Source organism: Taeniopygia guttata, chromosome 3 (assembly GCF_048771995.1).
Source record: "Taeniopygia guttata chromosome 3, bTaeGut7.mat, whole genome shotgun sequence".
Classification (NCBI taxonomy): domain Eukaryota; kingdom Metazoa; phylum Chordata; class Aves; order Passeriformes; family Estrildidae; genus Taeniopygia; species Taeniopygia guttata.
This window is the reverse complement of record NC_133027.1, coordinates 103383249-103406488: the sequence shown is the minus strand read 5'-3', so window position 1 is coordinate 103406488 and position 23240 is coordinate 103383249. Positions and strand designations below refer to the sequence as shown.

At 47.3% G+C, this 23240-nt stretch overlaps 1 protein-coding gene across 1 annotated transcript in view; it reads right to left on the bottom strand.

The window, feature by feature from the left end:
- The window catches only part of VASH2 (vasohibin 2), a 34712-nt gene extending 20480 nt beyond the window's left edge, over window positions 1–14232 (bottom strand). The window contains exons 1-3 of the mRNA XM_002191639.7: window positions 13671–14232; window positions 8506–8594; window positions 6112–6168 (exon numbers count right to left, since the gene is read on the bottom strand). Coding sequence (XP_002191675.5) covers window positions 6112–6168; window positions 8506–8594; window positions 13671–13979 — 455 coding nt within the window. The 5' untranslated portion in view covers window positions 13980–14232. The remainder of the gene's footprint in view (window positions 1–6111; window positions 6169–8505; window positions 8595–13670) is intronic.
- Window positions 14233–23240: the final 9008 nt, after the last annotated feature.

The window sequence follows — 23240 nt, the reverse complement described above, 5'->3', positions numbered from 1 at the left end:
CAAATCAAATCAGGAGCTATTTCTACTCTCCAAAGTGGGCATGGAGACCATTCATCATCTCTCCTCTTGCTACAGACATTTGGATATGCAAAAGACTAATCTACCCTCTCCTCTGTAAAAATGAGAAAGCAGACACCAATTTTTATTTAACTCCTCCCTCACTCCCCCAAGGTTATGATTTCAGGACAATGTTTCTTTCAATTTTAGAATTCCTTCAACCAACTCACTTCTCACAGTCCTTTGGCTAAGCCCACAACAGTACAAACAGACCAATTTCCTTCTGAATCCATCTTTCAGTGCATATTTGCAACCAAGCCAGCATGCTGCTGGCTTTTCCTTGTTTGCCCACAGTGAATGGGGTTCTGGTGGCTTTTTGTTGGTGTTTTTGGTGGGGCTTTTTTGTGGGTTGGTTGGGAGGTTTTTTTGTTAGGGGTGGGGATTTTTTTGGCTGGGCTTTTTTGGTGAATTTTATTTGGTTTCTTTTATTTTTTTTAAGCTCAGCTGCTTCTTTGAAATCTAGCCTTTTGCTCTCCACAGCTGGCTACACCCAAAGTTTCCTATATATCTGCCTTCACTAAATTATCTCCCGTTTGTTCCAGCCCAAGAGATCACTCTGACTATCCCAGTCTCACTTTTCAAAGCCTTGTCACCTTGTCCAGCCTGGACTGTAAATCACTGCAAACAGTTAGTCTTACCCATACCATTAAGGAAAAACTAAGCTGGGACAGACACTGCACACCTCAGCTGACAATCTCTGCCAGGCAATATTGGTAAAGTGCCACTTTCTATGTGCTGCTTTTCACCAAGTTGGGTCCTTACATTAAATAGTTTTATTTAGACTCAAGGTCCCTGCTTTATCTGCAGAGATAAGATATGGTCTTATCAAAAGCCACACTAAAACAAAGAGTTACCATATCCACATCTTCTCCCTTGTTGACAAAAGCTCTTACATGCTGATAGAAGGAAATTCTCAGAAACGAACAGTGCCCAACAATATTAATGTTGCCTTTCCCTTCCCTTGAACTACAGATAAACTCAAAGTTCCCAGACTTATCTTTTCCCTTATTCTTTTTAAAGGCTGCTATCTCTGCCTTCCCCAGCACCCACCCTCCCCATGTTCTCTAACACAAATATTAATGGTTGAAGGCTGCTTGTCAGTTCTCTAAGGGATCTATGACAAATGACAGAGCATTCAGCCCATTTGAGAAGAGCTCATTACAGGTGCTCTTATATTCATCCTTTTCCTCTTCTCCCTCACTCCCAAATCCTTATCACACTGTCTAAGATGTCGATAGTGACCAGAAAGTCTGCAGGTAAACTTGTGAAAGGAGATTTAAGGAAGGCAGAAAAGAATTAAAAAACAGCATCAAGCATTTCAATTCCCTGCCTTAGCAGGGTTTGCTTCTGGGATTTTCTTTAAATCTTGACAGTTACCTGAAAAGAGTCCACATATACAGCCATTGTTTACAGTCTTACATCAGACAGCTGGGAATTAGCCCAGTCACCCTCTCCCCACACCCCAGTGAGCATTGGGGGCAGCCCATCTCTTCCAGGAGAGACTGCTGCAGTCAAAGACAAGCACCCTGCTGCTTCCCTCTTTGTGGCATTTACACCCCTCTCTGACGTCTGCCAGGCAGATCTCTATTCCAGACCACAGTGAACACTTCTGCCTCTAACAAATGTAGCCAACAGGAACAGGCTGCTTGTTCCTCCCTCAAGACCTAGTCCTTGGCAGATAGTGATACGTCCTTGCTAATTGATTCAAACTTCTTTCAGTGTTTTCAGGCGCCAACCAGGACTATCTCCCTTGCTTCCTGCAGTAACAGAGGCCCTGAAAGGAGTTGACTTTGCCTCTTTGGGACGCTTTCTGTTTAAAATGTCAGTGTCTAAAGACAGCTCATAGGAAACATTAATTCCTTCTGCTTCCAGATTTTTTACTTGGGGTACTCAATTTCATATACAGGTTAGAAGAATCTTAAAACCATTCAGCATGCCCAAGACTGAAGGATCTCACCAGCTGGCACCAATCACACTGGAGTCCCTTCAGGGATGACCCTGCTTAGGAGATGCTTCCCATTACCTTCATTAGAAAGACTCCTACAAGACGGAATAAATTTTTTATTAGTGAGATCCTCCAGCACATTTTCCCACAAAATTTGCCTTGCACAGACCCATGTATTTGCATGAGGTCTATAAAATCCCCTCTCCCAAGTTTTTCTAAGGCTCCTGGCAGTTTCATTCATGATAATGAAGCCAAAAAGAGAAGCAAAAGGCACCAGCAGGAGCAAAAGGAGATAAAACATCAGAGCAGATACTGATCTTGTGAATCTTCTCAAAAACAGTGTTTCAATGGCAAAAGCATATCCCCCACATGCTGAACACCACACCGTCTCTGTAACATTCCCCCTTTGTGTGAGAGAGAAGCAGATGTTCAAATGCCTTCTGCAGTCTATTGTCTGGAAATGCTATGAGCCCATTTTTCTTTACAGCCCCATCAGTGTTCCTTAATAACATGGTGTGTGAAAACAGTATTATTTCCCATCTCCCCTTCCCTGTTATTTGGTGACACTGCTGCCACGTGACAGCTCCTATCGTGCTCCTTTCCTGCAATCGATTACACATTTTATCTGCTGCCACTGAATGTCTCCCCCCTCACAGAGCAGCTTCTGGGCTCCAATTCCTCAAAGACCACAGAACATACCCAAACATCAGTTTCTGCTTCAGTTGTAGGTGCCCCTGTTCAGCTGGCACTTAACTGAGGGAACAGTACAATACTGCACCTCCCCAGATCCTCTGTGGAGGACAAAGATTTATTTCTCATTGTGCCTCATGCCTGCATCCCAGAACAGAAGCTTCCAGAGGGCTTATCTCTCCTTGTAAACCCAGTAGTAACAGCTTGTTGACATTGAATTCACAGTTACAGATTTTACTAGATATCCCGACATACACTTTTTTCCTAAAGCTCTTACATGATCTAAACCTGAAGTTTTAAAAAGAATAACTATGTCAGTCAAAAGTACCATTTTTTATCAGACTGGTTGTACCAACAAAAGTCTAATATAGAAACCTATACTAGGTTTCTATATTAGGTTTTCCCATGCATAATCCTGCATGGGAAAAAGAAAACCAGTTCTCCTGGTGTCTGAAACATTCATATCACATGCAAACACATATGGATCAGCAGAGCTGAACTTTCACAGGGTGCCCTTTACCTATTTAGTACAAACCAAAGCCTGTGAAGGGCACTGTCCCAGGACACCTGTATTAGCAAAGCACTCCTACAGTGGATGTAGCTACACCCATAAATTTGGATTTTATGCAAATACAGCCAACTCAGGAGAGGTGAGACCCAGGCACATTTTCAGACACAGTTTGCCAGTACAAGAAAAACAGCACACCAAGTTTACAGGTTCACAGCTCTGCCACCCCGACTTGCACAGCTACGCCAACAGAAATCTAGCCTTTCTAAAAGTGCTATCTGTAGTCTAAGCAAATCCACATGCTGTCTAGCACTCTAAAAGTTAAGTTGATAATAAGAGTGACTTTCTTAAAGAGATTGTAAATACTGAGTTATAGCAAGACTATATCCCTTAATGAGCTCCTATAGATAATTTATGTTCTTCTTCCTATGCTCAGCCACATTTTTATTTTCTCATACATCACACTGATGCTGGCAGTAAATCCCTACAATATCTAGTCCTCCTTCCATAATAGTAAAACTCATTAATATGCCCCAGCTGCTTTAGGACACTTTGACATGAATTTATGAATATTCAATTTCCATCTAGTACTCAGCTTCTTTGTGTCCAGCCACTGCTGTCTTGAAGAGAGGCTGCCAAAGATGAACTAGCTTTGAGCCCTCACATTATGAAATCAGCAATATGTTTAGTGTCAATAAAGCTCTGGGAACAGCCTCATTTTTCAAGAGCCAGTGGCAATTGGAGGCCTTCAGCATCTTGCCCAATCAACCTGCAAATACTGTGCTGCAGCAAGTGAGGCCTTTCACAGCACAGAAATTGCTCAGAGCAGCTCCTGCCACCTAAGCACAAGACACCTGTCATTGCCATGCTGGGAGCAGATTTTTTGTGAAGTAGAACACACCTCCCAGGAAAAAAAAAATTGGAAGTGTAGGTGATTTTTCAGCTTTGATGAAAACTGGACAAATGAAGAAAAGGGAAGCTGTCATGCACACCTCAATGCATTATTCACACAGAATCACCAAAGCTGGGGTTGGATGGGACCTCCAAAGACCATCTGCCCAACCCTCCTACTAAAGTAGTTTCATTTAGAGCAGGTTGCACAGGTAGGTTTTGAATATCTCCACAGAACGAGACTCCATAACCTCTATGGGCAGCCTGTTTAAGTGCTCTGTCAGCCTCAAAGTAAACCTTTTTTTCCTCATACTTAGATGGGACTTCCAGCTTCTGCCCATTGCTCCTTGTCCAGTCACTAGGGACCACTGAGAATATTCTGGGGTCCCATCCTCCTGACTTGGCCAGGTAAATTTTAAAAGATGTAAAATCTAAACCAGAAACTGTAAGTTTCATAAAAATGACAGGAACTTCCCACAGCCTTGCATCCGTTCTCCTTCTTAAAACTGGAGAAACCAAGATCAGGTAAGTGTTGAGCCCTACAGCAGAACAGCAGGATCCAGGCAGTAACACGTGCTCCTGACAGCCCCACTCCTCCCAGCACTCCCATCTACCCAATCTAGGAGCAAAGCAGCACAGCCCTTAGGATTTACACTGTTTGAGTCCAGCACACACCACGTTCAGGCAGCTGTGCCTGGAAAGCTGGCAGCCCCTGAGGGGTTGGACCATTTCCAGGGGCACCATCCTGAACTCCATAGAACTCCTGAAACCCCATTCCAAGAAGTTCCAAGCAGCAACAAGGAGAGTCAGATACTTGCCTCCAAGCAAACACTAAGGCAGATAAACAGAGGAAATGGCTCCACTCAGGAGATGATTCAAAGCCACAGGCACATCTCCAGCTGCAAGCACTGTATCTGCTCCCTTCTAGGAAAGAGCACCATGCTCGTAAGCCAGGCTTTTATCCAGCCCAGGAAAACAACGACCTTTTAAGTGGTAAGTGCTGAGCATAATTCATTTTCATCCTTCACTTCCTTTGAAAAAAGTAATGGCACATATTTAAAAATGAGTGAGCAGCTTGAAAATTGGTTTAAGCTTCTGTAAACTCATCTATCATTCAAGGCACAAGATTTGTTTTAAACTAGTTCCACCAGAGCAGTGAACATTAGATAAAGGAGGTGAGAAAGATTGCTGTCAGCAAGATGAAAACCTAAAGCACAAAGCTGAGATGGGAACTGGAATTTTAGAGTGAGGGACCATTGGTTTAATGGCAGAGAGCTGGGACGAGCTAGAGACAGACCAGTCTATGGGAGTAATTACATTCTGCTTATCTAAATTTCACCCTAAAATAGAAATATAATGTCAACACCCTTGCTGCTAGTTTATTAGGTTCTGTTAAAGAGCTGTCCTAAGTATGATGCAGTTCTAACATGCAAGAGACCCCAGCTCTCTGCAGCCAGGCTCCCTGGGCACATGTTCATACCTGCACTGCACAACTCATCACCAACCAGCACAAGCCCACCACATGGATGGAACAGCAAGATGAGCAGCAAGGCAGAAGCACAGCCATGACTTAAAACAGTCCATTGTGAGCTTCCAGGGAAAACTACTGTGCCCAGGATGTCAAAACTCCTGCTTCATTTCACACAGCTAATCCCTTCCTACCACCTGCAAAGAACATTTCAGCACAACCAGAATATCAGGACTTACTCAGTTTTCAGAAAAGCAGCCCAGTCTTCCCAGAGTAACACCAATAAGCAGAGAGTTTTCCCACCCCTGTGCATGCAGCTCTGGCCTGCAGCCAAGCAGCTCCCACACAGCTGCTGAGCAAGAACAGCCCTTCCACTCCTTGGTCCTGATGGTCCTTTTGCAACCCCGCAGCAAGCTGGGACACTCTTCACAAAGGTAGCAACAGAGGCAGCTGTGGCACAGAGGACACAGCCCTCCCATGCCATGGTGCTGCAGGGCTTGAATGCCAGGTGATCAGGGACAAGGGCACAAGACCAATTCCAGGGACACTTACCCACTCAGAGGTCTGGTTTTTCTGATCTCGAAGAACTGTGTTCCCGTGTGATTGTATCTGCATTTTGTCTGTTAAAGGAAAGTAACTTGAACAGTCAAGCAATAAAATAACACTGCTGAAAAGGTGAATTCCAGTTCTGAGTTCCTGTGGAAACACAAAACAGGCAGTAAAAGCCATTGACTCTCAGATATTAAACACGTGGCATGTGAAATAAAGCAAAACTTTTTACTTGTCTTTTTATATGACCTATTATCAGCACTAAGTACAGAGTAATGTATTAAGGTTGACCATCTAAAATGACACTCAAATTCAGTATTTGAAGGCTATAAATTCTCTTTTCCACTAGGTCCGGCTCACTTGCAATCACTAGATTGCAAGTTTGAACAAAACTCTCACACATGGGCAAGAGAAGGCTCTCATAGCCTACCCAAACCAATCAACATAATCCATGGTCTGAAAAAACTTTATTTCCTTTAAAAGTCTTTTAACTCCATCAGCATCATGATTCACCTGTGACCTGTCAACCAAAACCATTGTTGGTGCATCCATTCACACTTAAAAAATATAAACCATTCTCTAAAAAATACGATGCTCTCAAAATGAAAACAACCAGCTTTGTGCAAGTCAAGGTCATTAGCTAACATTAATAGTGGAAAAGTTCATCAGAAATGATGCCAGCAGACAGTCAACCAAATCTCAGCACCACTTGCCTGGAAGCACAGGCTGCCAAACAGCAGCATCACCAGAAGCAGCCTATTCCTTGTTCCTTGAGCATTTCTGTTCAAGCAACACAATAAATCAGACCAGGAAAACAATCTGTTCAATGAAAACAAAAATAAAACAAAAAACCCAATTAAATTTTGTAAAAAAAAAAAAAAAAATCACACTGCCTTTATTTTTGATAGTTTACTTTTCCAGTTGAATCTCTTTCCTAACCTAGTATCCAAATTCTATTCCCATCAGAATGTTCATGTCAGTAAAACTGGCGATACCAAGGCAGATACCAGGGCACAAGAAGGTGAACCCATGGAAGCTAAGAGTTGCCTGCAAGGCATAAATATCACAGCTGCTGGATGTATAACCATAGGCTAAATAAAAACTCTAGCTCTCACCAGGATGCTCTGAACTGACTTCAGTTAGAGTTCAGAGTTCTCCACAAACAAGGCTTTACTTCCCTCCTGCCTTCAAAACTAATTCAAGAGGCCCTCTCAGGGTGCTCTGCACAAAGCATACATCCTCTTTCAGCCCTCAAAGGAAGCCCAGACACTGCTCCCCAGCCCACTTTGAAGCTTTTTCGAATACACATCCAAACCCTGTGACTAAGGTCTGCTCCTGCTACACAGCAGAATGCAGGATTTCAAAACCACTACAGGGTGAGGTGGGGGATAATGTAATTTTTGGAGCTCTGTCTGACATGGTATCCTCTCTGGCACAATCCCAGCGAGCATGAAGCCTCTTGTCCTGGCCAAGTGGCTGCCATAAAGAAGAGAAATGCACCGTTCCCCCTGCAGAGCAGGCAGGCCCCCGTCTCCCTCCCCAAGGCAGCTGCTGCAGCCTTGATCCCAGCCACAGCTCCCCACCAAGCCAACCACGCCTGCTATTCCTGCATGTTCTTCCAGCTGCCTCCCATATCCTTTCTTAATCCTTACCAGTGCTTTACACTCATTCCTCATCCCCCCTCCCAGTTTCCCCACACACACAAAAAGGCAGAGTTTAGGAAAAAGGGAAACACAAGAGCAGCATCTGGGCCAGCAACCTTCTCTGAAATTATCTCTCAGCAATGGAAAGGCAGGAATTGGGTGTGGGGCAGTGACATGCAGGCTAGACAGATGTGTAGATCCCTGACGAATCCCCCAAGCAAGGTGGAACATCTGGAAGGGAGATGCCTTCGGTCAATTCCTGTGTCACAGGCAAGGCTGCCCACCTTGGGGTCAGGACAGCTGCTCGTGCCTGGTCACCCCAGTGACAAGCACTCCCTGCAGGCTGAGCACACGAGCAATCCTCAGGGAGCCCACAGGGGCTGTCAAGGCAGAGGGAGAAAGGCTTGCCACAACACTGGCTCTCTCTCAGTCGCTTTATGACGAGATGCTGTATTATTTCTCCAGGCATCATGAGCCGATCATAATATCCTCATACATCAACTTCAAAATAAGCACTTCTATTCCCACCAATGTCACTTCAGTTAAATTTTTCAGTATAATTTAAAGATAATTACATCTCCCAGAGGACTGCTATGACAAGCTGCTGCTGCTATCACAAATCCCTGGAGGTGCCTCTTTACCCCCAAATGATCCCAAGCCCTCGCAACCAGCTAAAGCTTCAGTAAAGCTCTGTTAATTCACATCAGGCACAAGTCAGCCTTCTTTCTGGAGACCACACGCACGAGAAGGATACTGCAGCATCTTCATGTAGGTCTGTATTGCCTGGAGCCATTCTGGGATTGACATGGAGAGCTTGTAGTTTGGCACTGGTGGCACTGAGGGCTGGACACAAGAAAGAAAGATAAAGAGGTTAGACAGCCACGGCTCCCCACAGAGCAGATAAGTGATTTACTGAGCAGTGGCATGTGCTCAGTGCAACACAACGCAGCAGCACAGATGGCTTAAACCCCACGTGAACTCAAGCATCGGGCAAAGTCACCCTGCTGACCACAGGGGCTGCCCCAGCAGCAGAGCCAGCCCTTCCCTGCACAGACAGGCCATGGCAGGCTGATCATCAGAGCCGCCAGCATCGCCCAAATACCACCCTATGCAGGCAGCCAGTCCAGCACAGAAAGCCTATGCTTCCCATTCCCTCCCCAGCACAGGGCAGTTTGGATGAGCAGAGCCCCAGTACTGACTTTGCTGTCCTCCCTCCCCCAGGAAGCCATTTCAAGTCTAATTTCTGGCCTTCTTTACCACAGGAGAAAGATAAAAGGAGACAAGGATATCATATAGGCTGCATAATTTCCCATCTGCCATATGTCTGCAGCATGCTTGCTGGGGAGGGAGAGCACAGCACCTAGAAGACCACCTGGCACCCAAATATTGAATGACATTAAGACATTTAAAGATATTGACTGGCAACATAATGGGATTTTTCCAAAATCTCATAAGACATCTGCTTGTGCCTAAGCATTTTAAGAAGGCAGGCCCTCAATCCACATTTAATCTCCACAGCTATTTGGCTCCTGAGCCTGCAGCCACGCAGGAAAGCAGCAGAGCCTTGTCCCAAAGTCCACTTGTTTCAGGGGTGAGACTGCAAAATATGGGGTCAGCAGATATTAAAGTGGGCAGCATGGCTAAAAAGAAGTTAGCACAATTCTCACACAGTGGAGGAAGCAGTTTATTTGAATATTAATACAGATTCTAATTCAGGAACCAGCAATTTGGGCAGCTGTGACAAGGTGAAAAGAAAAGCATCTGTGGGACCATATTGTCATAACTGTAGTTTAAAGCTCATAATGCGACATATCACTGTCCTTAATACATTTGAAGTCAGCAATTACTGATAAGAACAGCCAATTCTTATCAGGTGGTATGGGGCCATCTCTGGCACAAAAACTTTCCTCTCCAGTTCCCACCTCTGTTAAGATCGCGCTTGCTTTCAGAGAGTGAGCACCGGTAATCCCAAGGCAACAAAACCTGGAATTTACTACATGCAGCAAGTTACTACAGCGAAACAGTAAATACACCTTGGAGAAGGGGAAGAAAAACACCAAACCAGAGACTCCTACACTACTGGCACACAGAAGCATACTGTAAGTGGCAAGCAGATGGCAAGGCTTCCAGCTCGCCCCCGCCATCCCAGTGCTACACGCCGGCACACATGGACTTTCTCCTCTCACCAGTGGGAGTTATGAGCAAGACTCATTAGTGCTTCTTAATCACAGTTTTCATGCCTAAGCTCTTAATTAGAGGCATTTTTTGATTCCACAGGTTGCTTTCTCACCCAGCGCCTTTGAGCTGGATGAATTATTCACCTGTCCCTTCCAGCACAAAGGCAGACCTGGACTCAACACACCTGATAAGGTTCAAGTTTCAGAAGCAGCAAGGAGCTGACAAAGGGGATTATGGCAGGGCTGTCACACCTTCCTGGGGTGGCCATTTCTGCTCCAATACACTCAGTCCTTTGCTTCAAAGATACAGAAGCTCTAGGTGCATGCATTGCACTTACACAACACACAGAGGCAATGGGAGCCCCAGGCAGTGAGGGGCCTGGCTGCTGCTGCAGGGGTGGGGATTCCATCCTTTTCCCAGCCCTCACCCTGCTGTGGGACCCAGGACAGCATCCCATAGGGACAGCTCCAGTGGGAACGGACACAGCCCTTTCTGAAACCCACAGTGGCCACCCTCACCAGAGGGGACAGGCTCAGACTCCAAGTGAGGTGCTCCCCATCTCCAAGGCAGGCGATCACATTATCCAAGGGGGATGAGCGTGTCAGATACCAGAGCATAGCCCAGAAAAGAGAACCAGGGTTTTCCTACTGGCTAGAACATATTCCAGTTATCTCAGCAGGCCTGCTGAGCCAGGAGGCCCAAGCCCCTCCAGGTCTCAGGCAAGAAGGGAGGAGTGTCCATAAGCCTGAGCCCAGACAGAGCAGCACTGCTCTCCTCTCTCCAGTGCAGGGCAGGTAGTACACAAACCATGCTGCCAGCCAGGCCAGGCAGGGGGGAGCCACACACCTCTCCCACTCCCTTCCCTCCCCAATTCCTGCCCCAGCTGCAGGACTGATCCTGAGCACACACCCAGCATGGAGCAGAAGCCAGGGCTGCACAATACAACAAGTGAAGGAAAGCACAGCTTTGTTGTGATTGAGGATGCAGCCCTCCAGCTCCTGGTATACATCCAGCAGCAAGGAGCAGGCAAGAGGTCACGGATGGCAAGAGGAAATGCAGACACAGCACTACAGACCATGAATTTGTAAAGCAAGTGAAATTCAGAGACAAGTCAGATAAAAAGCCTTGACCCTGTACCAGTCTTTCCAAGGAACAGCAGCTCCAGACAGTGGAGCTGCTGCAGTGCAAGGCCATGTGGCAGAGCTGGAGACTCATCCCATGGCTGGAAATGCTGTAGTCCCACTTCACCACTGACATCCTGTGTGAAACTCATTTTGGATGATTCCACTGTCTTGCTTAATGACCAGAAAGTCATTTTCTACCAGCTTCCCCTGCAAACACACAGTTACTCAGCATGGCAAGAGTCCTCAAAGCTGCTGAGAGGTTTAATTTATTACGATCTCCAAGCACCTCCAAGATCACAGAACAGGTAAAGGATTGCACAGCCCTTCCAAACTGTGAGCCTGCACTATTCCCAGAGCTCAAGCAAACAGAGGGGGAGGATCCCACAGATTCCAAAACTACCCCTGCAGACAAGCCAATTTTTTCTAAGGACTCTGCCTCCCAAGAGAGACGCAGCCCTGCACCTCTGCAGTTTGCATTTGTTCCAGTAAGGGCAACCTCACAGACACAGTCAGAAGCTACTTACCACCCTGCGTGTATGATTGCTGAGACTAATGCCAAGATGATTAGAGCAATCAAGTGGAGCTTCTTGAAGAGGGGATGAAAACTCTCTCCCATCATTAGGGATTAAGAACAGATCAGATGCAGAAATGGAGCAGTTGCACATGCCACTCACTCAGCCTGAACCAACAATCAGTGCAAACAGATTACAAATCATCTTCTCTCAGGCACAAGTTTCCCTCCTCACTCGCAAACAACACTACCTGGTCTTTTATAGGGTGACACATACCCAGCAGCACAAGCCAGTTAAGATAATTTGTACCACAATTTAAGGAACAAGTCTCCACTCACATTCCTACTCTGACCCAGAAATCACCATCACAACTTTGGTAATCCACTACCACTTTGTGGCAAAAAAACCCAGCTCCTAACCTTCATTTACTCACCTGAGTTGTGTTGGCCCTAATAAAGACTAGGTAGTCCTCAAATTACTCTCTGACACTGAAGTCCCACACTTAGCCAGCAAGAGCTACTTAGTCACAGAGGGCACCAGGTCTTCCAGCCCCTGAAGATACTAATCACTGTAACAGGGATTTTGCTTCTGGGTAGTGCTGGAGGAGTACAACTCCTACAGCACTGGGCACTGATCAACATCATCAAATGATTTGGCCAGGCAGATCTCAAAACATTTTTATTCTGCCCAGCTTATGTACATGCTACATAGAGTCAGCCCAGAGCTGTGGCACTGAGGAAGAAGCCATGGGCAACGCTCTCTGGGACATTCCCACAGGAATACAGTGTGCAGACCAGCACACTGGAGACACTGGCATGTCTCTCACCAGATGCTTTGTCAGTCACCACGGGTGTCACTAATAAAAGTTACATGCTCTGGAGCTGGCAAGTAAAGGATGAAAGTCAAGTCTAGCGTATGCTTTGCCATCTCTTAACACCAAATGGGCTTGCAGGCCATCTAGACTGGCATAGGCTGGTCAGGCTGCTGAAACAAGAAGTTCTGCCCAGTCCCTGCCCCTTCATTTCCACCTCAAGTGCTTGTGGAAGTACAAGATGAACCACACCAAGGAACCACAAACTCAGCATAACCTGATTATTTTTCAGTTGGACATGTTCGTCCATCCAAACAAAGGCTGGTTCCAGCACAAGGAGAGCAGAGTGGAGAGAGATTATCCCTTTTGCACCTGCACTAGACTGAACATTGCAGAAGAGAGATGAAAGGCCTTTTCAGCCCGCAGCTTATTTGACAAGCACCTTCTCAGTACAGCCCTACACAGTAAGATTTCGACTTCCCTGTGCACAGAATCTCCTTTCTACTCCATGAAAAGAACAGGCATATGGTTCATGTCAGTATCGCCGACAGCTTGGACCATGACAACAGCAGCCCAACCATCTCACCCCAGCACGCAGAGGGGTATGAACCAACCCAGACTTCAGCGGTCAGCTCACATTAATGCTGCTTGATGGGAGGAGTGAATCAAGCTCAAAGTCTGCCAAAGCAGAGAGTGTTAAAGACATTGTGATCAGTAATGCAGCAGTGTCGAGAAACCTTGGAACAACAGCAGACATCAACATTTTATTTGCTGTCTGGTGGAAAAAGACTTGGGTGAGGCAGAGCTATTTGGGGCTTGTACTGAGGAACGTACCAGACAAAAGCATTTGGAATCTTTCCACATAATGGAAAAGAAATGTCTAAGTTTTAAATCCCTTGTTACATTTGAGGAGCAACGCTGTGTTTAAGGAAACGCCTGTTTCCAAAAGGAAAAGAAAAAACCTGCTTTAAATTGCACAAAGTGCTTCACTCAATCCCTGAAGATTTCTTCTAACTCTTGGTTTCTGCTTTTTTCTCCCCAAGCTAAAAGGAGTAATTTTCTTCCTGCTTATTCCCCAGGACACGCACTGCAGCCCCTAAGCAGCCCGCAACGCCGGTACTCCGTTCTGGGCGCTTTCGGACGGCCGATGCCCCGAGAGCATCCCCGGGCTGGGCTGTCACACCGCCCCGCCCGCCCGGCGCGCACAGACCGCGGCAGCCGCCGGCCCGCCGAGCTCGGGCTCGGTGCCACCCGCTCCGCCCGAACGAGGGGACGCACGGCGGCTTCGCCTTACCCGAGCCAGGCGGGCGGCGCTCCGGATGGCCGCCGCCACGGCCCCGCCGTCGGGATGCACCCGCTCCACGTGGCCCCACATCCGCTCCCAGGTCTGCCCGTCCATGGGGAAGCCGCTCTTGTTCACCAGGAAGGGCGAGCCGCCGTCCCGCTGCTGCTCCTGCTCCTCCTCCTCCGAGCCCCCGCCGCTCCCGCCGCCGCCGCCCGCCGCCCGCGGCTGGGCGCTCCGCGACCGCCCGCCCTCCTTGCCGCCCGCCGCACGCCGGCTGCTCCCGCGGCCGCCGCCGCCGCCGCCCGCCGCGCCCGTCATGGCCCCGCGGCCATGCCCGAGCCCGGGACCGCTGGCGGGATGTGCCCCGCGGCCTCGCCGCCGCCCGGCCGCTCTCTATGTGTATGTGTGTGTGGCTGTGACGGGCGTGCGGAGGAGGCTGGGCGGGGGCGGTCCCTCGCTAGCGACGCCGGCCCGCTCGCTCCGGGCGCCCCGTCCCGGCCCCGGTACCGGCCGCGGCCGCGCAGGGGGCGCGCCCCGCGCCGCGCGCCATGCCGCGCGCTGCCGCGCGACCGGCCGCCCGCCCGCCCGCGGCGCGCCCCCATTGGCCGCCGCAACAAAGAGGGGCGGGGCCGGCGGGGCGGGGCTGGCCGCCGCTGGCGGAGGCACCGCCGGGAGGCGCCCCCTGCCGGACAGCTCGGGACACCGCAACCGGGCGGCGCAGTCCGGGCGCTTTCGCCCGCCGGTGAACCGGGCCGAGCCCAGCCAGACCCAGCCCAGCACAGATGAACCAAGCCGAGCCAGGTCCAGCCCAGCCCAGCCCAGCACAGATGAACCAAGCCGAGCCATGTCCAGCCCAGCCCAGCACAGATGAACCAAGCCGAGCCATGTCCAGCCCAGCCCAGCACAGATGAACCCAGCCGAGCCAGGTCCAGCCCAGCCCAGCCCAGCCCAGCACAGATGAACCAAGCCGAGCCATGTCCAGCCCAGCCCAGCCCAGCACAGATGAACCAAGCCGAACCGAGCTCGGCCTCTCCGAGCTGAAGCGATGCCCTCAAGCCGAACCCAGCCCAGCCCAGCCCCAGCCCAGTCGGTCCCCACTGCGTGAGGGACGCCGGGGGATGGCAGTTCTCCTCGGAGAGAGGCGGGCTGCTCCGTTCTTCCCAGAGCTGGGAGAGCCCCTGCCAAGCACTCAGCGGTACGGTGGTGGCAGTGAGATCCCGGGCTGAAGGCAAAGCGCTGCCGAGAGAGGCACCAGGCGCTTGTGAGGGTGGGCACAGACCGCCCGGGCGGTGCTGCCGCTCCAGCGCCCGCTGTGCCTGATGGCTATGGCCATGCTCGGACGGGGATTTTCAGCTCTTCGTATCAACCACAGCAATGTCAGTAATGCATCTCCTAGAGCTGTGGGTGACCCCCCCATCAGATACATATAGTCTGATAAACGTTGCTCCCGTCCCTTGGCCTTGCACTCAGATACTGCTGCCGCTCTGATCTCCCCTGCTCCCAGACAGGAATACATTTCTGCGGTGCCCTAATCAGCTTCCCGAAGGTTCTCAGGAGCCAGGAGTGTATGTGGAGTTGCTAATCACTCTCCACAGGAGCCGATGTCTCTGTGAGTCCTACCAGTAATCCTCCCTGCTGTCCCCTGGCCACATGGTATGCCAGAATCTCATCAGGGGGTTTAACAGAAGGGAGGACAGAGAAAATCTGTTCCGTCCGCTAAAGCAAATCAAGGGCTTCAGCTGACATGGCTTGGCCAGTGTCAGCTTTCAACCCAAGAGACTTTGGTGTAGGAAACACCCTGAGCTGAATGTGGGGGCTCTGTGTGTAAATGGCAACACAATCTGGGGGAAAGGGATAAAGGTCAGAGTGGATTTAGAGCTTCTGTGAAGTCTTCACCCTCTCCACTGTGTCCTGCATTTCCTTAGTCATCAAGCAAATGCTGCAGTTGGAGGAAAAATGTACATCCATGCTGGGCAGAGACAACACACACACACACACACACACAAACACACACATACAAACACACCCTGCCGGGTTTGGAAGCAGGATCCCAGGGGAAGCACAGTTTCTCCTACTGGAGCGCAGATGATGCTGAACATCAGCAAGATGTGAGAGCACCAAGATGAATTCCCAGTGGGAGATGATGAAACACAGAGACCCAGAGAGGCTGCAGATGGCTGCAGACACAGAGGAGAGGGCTCTCAAGGAGCAAAGGGAGGCTTAGGCAAAACAGTGCAAGGAAAGGAAGGTCAAGAAAGTCTGTGAGTTCACTGGAGCAGAGCCAGGGGAAAGCCCGATAATCATTCAGAGCTGAATCTTAGAACTAATGGGACAGTGCAGGTGGTGGCATCCATGTGTGAGCAGCAGAGGGGCACACTGAATGTGACAGAGCCTGGAGCGCTGGGATTACACAGCAGAATGTCATCCTCAAGGATGCTGATACACAAGCTGGCAGTCACATATATCCCAGAGCCTTGTTTCCCTCTTGGAACAGGCAACCATGTTGAGGCTGTCACAGCCTTGCTCAGTGCTGCTTCACTGCCCAGAGCAGCCAGGAACCTTCAGATTGTGTTTTCCTACACCCACCCACTTCTTAGCCTGGAAGGGTGAAGATTGGAAGGGTGAAGATGCTATGTACTTTGCAGTTCAAATCCTCCTGCATCCACCATGTCAGGGCGTGCTCCATGCCAGAGGGAAAGACTCTCTGGCCAGACAGGTAAGGGGCATGGCAAGGTTTGTACAGCACAGCTCTGCTCATAGCAGTCTGCAGCATTCAGACCACTTCCAATCAGGACTGAAAGAAAGAAGATTCTTACGAGATCCTACCTGATGCTTAGGTGGAAGTGTGACGAGTTGAACTTCCAGAGGTCAGTCAGTGTGTCCAAGGCCAGCTGTGGGCTGGACAGGCAGGGCAGAAGTTAGCTGAGGTCCTGGAGGTAAAGGCAACTTTGAAGCAACATCTTAAGGAAATAAAAGTAGAGTCCTTAAGTCCCTATGACAAAGGGAAAGTCTTAATAACCCTCTCACCAGCTACAAATTAAGTGTAAAAATAGAATAATGCTACTTTGGATTAGCCAAAGCTCTCCCTGGTATTAATTATGAACAGACATTGAAGATGAGTAAAAGCAGGATGGGAGATGCATCATGCCCCCAGTATCTAATGGCTTTCACCTCTTGGGGCCACCTAATTTTGATACTGTGACTCTTGGCAGAGCTGCCTTCCTCCCTGCTCTGTTTGCAGGTCTTCTTCTCACACCAGGTTCCTGCCCAGCCTTTGTCCCAGTGTGCCAGACCTGTTTGACTTTGAAATTCAGTCACTTTGTATGGATGCACCTTTCTAAAGCTAGCTCTGAATAACACCTCCATCTACAGCCTTACTCCTAGTGCAGAGCTCATTGCTACCACAGCTGCTTTCTGGGTCAAAGGAACTAATTTGATCATAGAATCAGCATGTAAGAGGGTTTTAACCTTCATTATTTCCAATTGCAGACTCATTTAAATGCAGCATTCAAAAGGCCCTGCAGTGCAATTACACAACCAAGTGCAGGAAACTTAATAGCTCTTAATTTGCACCATGGCAGCAAGGTGATATCAGCCTCTGGCACTTTCTCCAAGCAGACTTCCTCTCCAAAGTGCCACCCCCACACCCCCACAAGGAGTCCCACTATCCTCTTCCTCTGAGAGCATCCTCTTGAAAACAGCAATGAATTCAGCCCAGCCACACAGCAAACCCTCACTGCCCTGTGACACTGAGCAGAGGAAGTGCATTCATGTATTTATTTGGACTTGTCTGGGAAAACACTTCCTCTATTACCCATTGTTTCCAAACAGCCTTCTTGTGCAAGGAGCCAGCAGGAGAAAGTTTTCCTGGGCAGCAGCTCCAGCCTGACCTGGCCTCAGAAGAGGGAACAGCAGCCAGGCTGGTGTCATTTGCTGTCTCATGGACTGCGAGGTCTCATGCTCCTTTTCTAAGACCTTTGTAAGGCCTTGTCCAGACTCTGCTATCAACAAACCTTGTTACATGTAAATAGTTCTCACTGTGAATGGGAATGCCACTCTGTGCTACCAGGGCCACAAGGGGGGCAACAAACCCAAAAGTGAAACAAGACAGCAGCAGCACTGCAGCAAAAGATTGGCTGGTCAGCAGATTACCCTTGTCCCTTCCCTGCCTGGCCAGCCTAGCTCTGCAACCTTGGACCCCTCCAAGTAAGGCCATGTGGCAATTCCTCAGGTCCCAGTCCACAACAGCTCCTTCTCAGAGCCACAGCACACCACAAAGCTGGCCCTGGTGCACACTGCTTTGATGCCTCTGCAGGCAGGCAGAGGGGAACTGCTCCAGCAGCCCAGCCAGAAGGGGTAGTAGACACATTTTATTCCAACCCTCCTAGGAAGAGATGAAGTTTTCTTTTATGCAGGAAGGGAGTTGCCTCTTTCCTCCCAGCAGATGGCAACAGGACAGACCTGGACCTGGGTTGTTTCCCAGGTCATTAAAAGCAGACACTAATGCTGTACCAGTATCTGTTACTGCTGGAGCAGGAATGTGCCCAGTTCCTCCAGTCTGCAGCACGCAGTGCAAAAGCCTGAAACCTGGGTGAGAGGAAAGCTGATGTCTTTACAAACAATTTCATGGGTGAAGGTGTGGGTGTTAACATCTTTGAAATGGGGCTTAATGTCTCTGCTAACTCTGGGCAGCTGGTCTGGACAAGCCTGAGTTTCTGAACTTTGGGGTAAAATAGTAGGTTCAAGGGGGGAATATGTGGTTCTAGGGGGGAATATGTGGTAGGCATTTAGGGAAGGCTGTACCTTCCTAGTACCTCAGCCAACAGGGAAAGGAAGGGAGCAATGTATGGCCAGGATAAAAGGAGGCTGCACTCTCCAAAACCTCAGGAGAGAAAAGTTTGTGGGCGTGTGCTCTGGTGGACTCTCCCTTTATGTGAGTAAAGCTGCAGGACTCTTCTGTCTTCTTTTTGGACATAAACCTCTGTTTATGTGTTTGTAGATTTTCCTGACACCAGCTTGGGCTCACTCTTCTGCTAAAGTTAGGCCAAGTGATCTTAATGGCTTTTTCTGCACTTAGCAGCCAGCAGAGCAGCTGCAGTCCAAAATAGTTAATCCTACAGGGGTGCTTCAGCTCTGCAGAGGGCAGCAGGAAAACACAGGTCAAGAAAGTTTTCCTGCTGTAAGTAAATTGCATTATTGCAATGCAAATATTGGCCCATTTCCTGAAAAGATCATAGTGACCTCATTTGATCCTTTGAAAGGAATATAAAATCTGGGTTTTTTGGGCTTTTTTCCTAAATTGAATGTTATGCTGGAATAGGATATTTTAGTGATGAAATGAAAGGTCAAACTGTGGTAAGGGTGCAACCATGGCAATATGGGAATGGCTGTTGGTACAAGTTTGCAGGAGCAATTTGCATAACCAATAAGAACAACTTTCTGTGCTCTTAAACTTTCCATGTGATCACTGGGTAAACAAATATATAAAGCAGACTTTAAAAAAAAAAAGGCAAACTATAAAAGAAATGCCCGAGGGTGTGCTTCCTTGGAGCTTTCCCCTTTCTGAGAGCTCTTAACACACTGTTTATTTTGCAATGATCTAGCAGGAAAAATAGCCATCAGTTGCTTTGGCTGCACCAATGAAGAACTTCAGCAGCATGTTTTGATTCCTGCCTGAGCAAGTCCAGGATCTCCTGCAATAATTCTACTGCAACAAATCATTACAGCATTTATTTTAGATGGGGCTAGATGGACTCCAGTTGTTCTCAGACTAGTCCAACATACAAAGTTTTCTTGCATTGAAAAATATTTTTTAAAGCATTAAAAAAAAAAATAAATTAAAGTGTCATGAAAAGCCTATCAATCAGACCATCCCCAAAACTGGTTTGCAAATTTTCAGTTTCCACTCTCCATTGCAGGTCAGCATGTCCTAGTAACCTGACTGAACCTTTGCTGACAGTGAAATAACCTTTTCCATAGTTCCTACAGTCACCTCACTCTGGTCTACCACTGATGGCATCAGATACAGGTGAAACTGTTGTTCCAGAGTGATAGAACATCAGCATCCCAATTAGCCTGCCTGACTTCTGTCTTGTTCCAAAGTTTCACTCTCAAACATTGCTGTAGCTTGGGAAAATAATTACATCAATACAGTTTGCTGTGAAGGTCTTACTTGACACCGTATCACATGATTTGTTCTCTGCAGCAAGCTCTGCTTACAAAACCAAGAAAACACTAATGTAGTCTTCCATGAATATTGGCTTTTTTTTTTTTTTTTTTACTAATTACTTCTTTAATGTTTAGTCAGAGGGTAAACTACCCAGCACAATCTTTTCTTTTTTTTTTCAGGGGAACTGCATAATAAAAATATAGATAGTCCAGTGCCTGAACAGCAGTGCCTGAAAAAAATCTGTTACCTGGAGATGAGATTTCTTTTCTGCAATCGTCAGCACCCACTGGCCTTGTCACAAGGGAGCTGCCAGTGGTGGCACCAGAGGTGAGAGTCAGGACTTACCTCACTGCCAAGTGAGCATCTGAGTCACCCCTGCCTTCGTGGCAAGAGGAATGCACTGCAATGAACTGCAATAAAAATGCCTGCTTGAGGTTAGAAGCACAGTTGTTGTTGCTGATCAGAAATAAATTAAGCAGTCTAGTTCTGCTATGGGCTAACCTGTGCCCTCTAGGAATAGTATGATGCTGGTTAGGAAACACTGACCAAACGGTGTCCTTATGTATAAAAGTTCCTCAAATGCATTTTCTTTCCAGGAAGAAAGAAAAGTAGACTGGAAAAGTTATTAAGCCTAGCAGTAGAATGTGTCACAAACCCAAACACCAAAAGCCTTTGAACTGAGATGCTGTGTGAATCCTGCAAAGAAAAATGTGTAATTTACTGTTCTCAGTGTCATGGTGCTACAAGGTGCCATGACGACACTGATGATTTCATCAAACTATTTTTGATCTGAAGCATCACTTCAAGCATCCCTGGGAGACAGTGCTCTGCAGATTAAGAGTCCCCTTTTCCAGAGAATGATTGAAGAGTAATCAAAATGCTGCAGAAGTGCCTGAAGGTGACAGTAAAATTCAAATACTGTGGTCACTTTAAAAATAAAGCTTTTAAAGGAAATACAGTAATCTGGAACAAAATTACTTTTTTCAGCCACCTTCATTATTTGTCGTGACATGAATGATAGTAATCTTCAGAGGAAACTGAAGCCTACAGAGCACCTTCTGGCTTTGGAATCAAACCCAGGAATGCTGTGTAATCACACAAACTGTAGACTTCAAGAAGACTCTCTGACGCTCCCGGTGCACACAGACATTTCAACCCTCATGACATTCTCACATTCTGAGCAGATGAAGTAAGTCAGAGAAAAATCTCACTGACCATGGAGCATTCTGTTCCCCAAAAGCTGGGGGACCTCTGTATGTCCCCTGGTGACAGTCTGTTTTGGACAATTTCATCAAGCTTCCAAGCCTTTGAGGCCTTCTCTACCCTTTTGAAGCTTCAGTGGGGCAGTGACAAGATGAGAAATCATGGTATTTCTAGGCCTTAGGCAGTAGCCTCTAAGTGATTTTTTTTTTTTTTTTAAAGTATTAGGGCCTGAGGAAAATTCAGTTGTTCATTGGGAGCAGAAGATAACACAAATTCAAGTCCCCTGGAGCCAGTTAATGATCTCTGGGTGAGTCATTCTCACCCCTGTGGGACAGTGCCTCTTCATTCCACACAGGATGTACATTCTGCCTAATGCCTGCAGGGCTGTTCAGATCCAGCTGATTAATTATTCTGAGAAAATCAAGTTGCCTTCCAATATTTGGTGGAGAAAATGCCATGTACAACCTTGCAAGCTGCACTGTTATATTTTATATTTTTTTTCTCTTGGCAGCAAGATGGACAAGTCAATTTCTAAAAGAATAACTGACTTTGCAGTCATCTGCAGTCCCCCTATTACCTTAACAAAACTAGTGATCAACATCTAAAAGACCTTAGGACTGCCCCATTCTGAAAAAAGAAAGTGGGAACTCTCTGGTTCAGCCTAATGCAGGCTAGAAAAACTTCTGAAATGTTCAATACTTCCCCGGGATTTTTCCATCTATGTGGAGTTTGTAACTTTTGTAGAATCTTATGTCTGTTTCTGGAAACTCTTAACACAAGGCCACAATACTGACAATGCCCTTTAGATACTATTTACTGCCTTTTTAATGGTCTAAACACTGTTACAAGCAGAAAGCAGTTTACTGAGGAAGCACTGGAAATTAGCATCCTAGAGGCTGAATTTTGATCCCTGATATGAAGCAGTATTAGCTTGTTACTCACAAATCAGTAATTATGCCCACCCATTGCCAACACTTAGCCTTTGTGATGTATCTGCTGAAGTTCTTGCTACAAAGTTCAGGACATTATTGTTTCGTTTTCTGAAAAGTTGTTGTTAAATAAAGCTGCAAATATTGATTTAGAACATGGTCAGGGAGGGTTAGTTCATTGTGAAGCACAGACAGAAGGAAATCCAGCAGACTTCTAAGAAACCTTTCCAGCACAGGAAACAGCTGGACTGCTAGGCATTTGCCTATTTTATCCATGCATAAACCACATCACTTTCTGGAAGCTTTGGATCACAGAGCCTCCTCCCAGCTATAGAAATAATTATCTGACTACTCATAGCTAGGATGGCTTCACATTTCCCATTTACCTGATGAGGTTTCTAGTGTTTTCTTGGAAGGACCGAGAATCTAACCAGAAAAAAAAGAAATAAAACAACCAACCCCAAAACTCCAACACCAAAGAAACTTTAGACAATAATAAATTTCTGGGATTGTTCCTTCCTAGTTGTGGGAATGTTTAAATTACAGTGGCAACTGGGGATATTGCCTGCAGATTTCATAGAGGTACCTTAAGAGGAACATGATCTTGTGGTCCTGGTTGTAAAACAAAGGACCTACCTGAAAGTTCAACCCAGTGTTGAACTGCATTGCTTTATGACACAAGGCTTGTGCTCTGCAGCATCTGCAGCCTCCTTCTGTGAAGCATCTCCTATACCAAAATAGCTGAGAGAGAATCCCAGCTTTGTGGAGAAGTGAGATTAAAAAAAAAAAAGAAACATTTTCTTACCACGACTCTACATACTTTGAAGCAGGTGTCCTCAAATTTGCCTGGCTCACACCTGGGCTAAATGCCTGAGGGTAGGTGACAGAACCCTTGCAGAGTGTTCACAAGGGTTCTGCTGTGCTCCCACTGCAGATAACTCTGATTTTAGCCATAACTGAATGTAATGTCTCACTTCTATCCTGTCTCAGAAGTTATCCTCCCTCTCTCCCCAGATAATCTCTAGGCAACCAAGTGCTTTATTAAAATAATATCTGTACTACTCTCAAGAAGCTGCCTTTGGATCGCTCTGCTTTAAAGGGTTAACTTGGCCTTTCATTTCCTCACAGACCTTTTCCAAAGCAAAGGAGAAATCTCTGTGCTAGAGCACTACAACTCGACTACCAATGGTAATATTTTAATTCCACACCCAAGAAAATGTCTCTGGATGCCAATACTCATGTGTAAAATAAATTTCTATACTCTGGATACAGGCACTC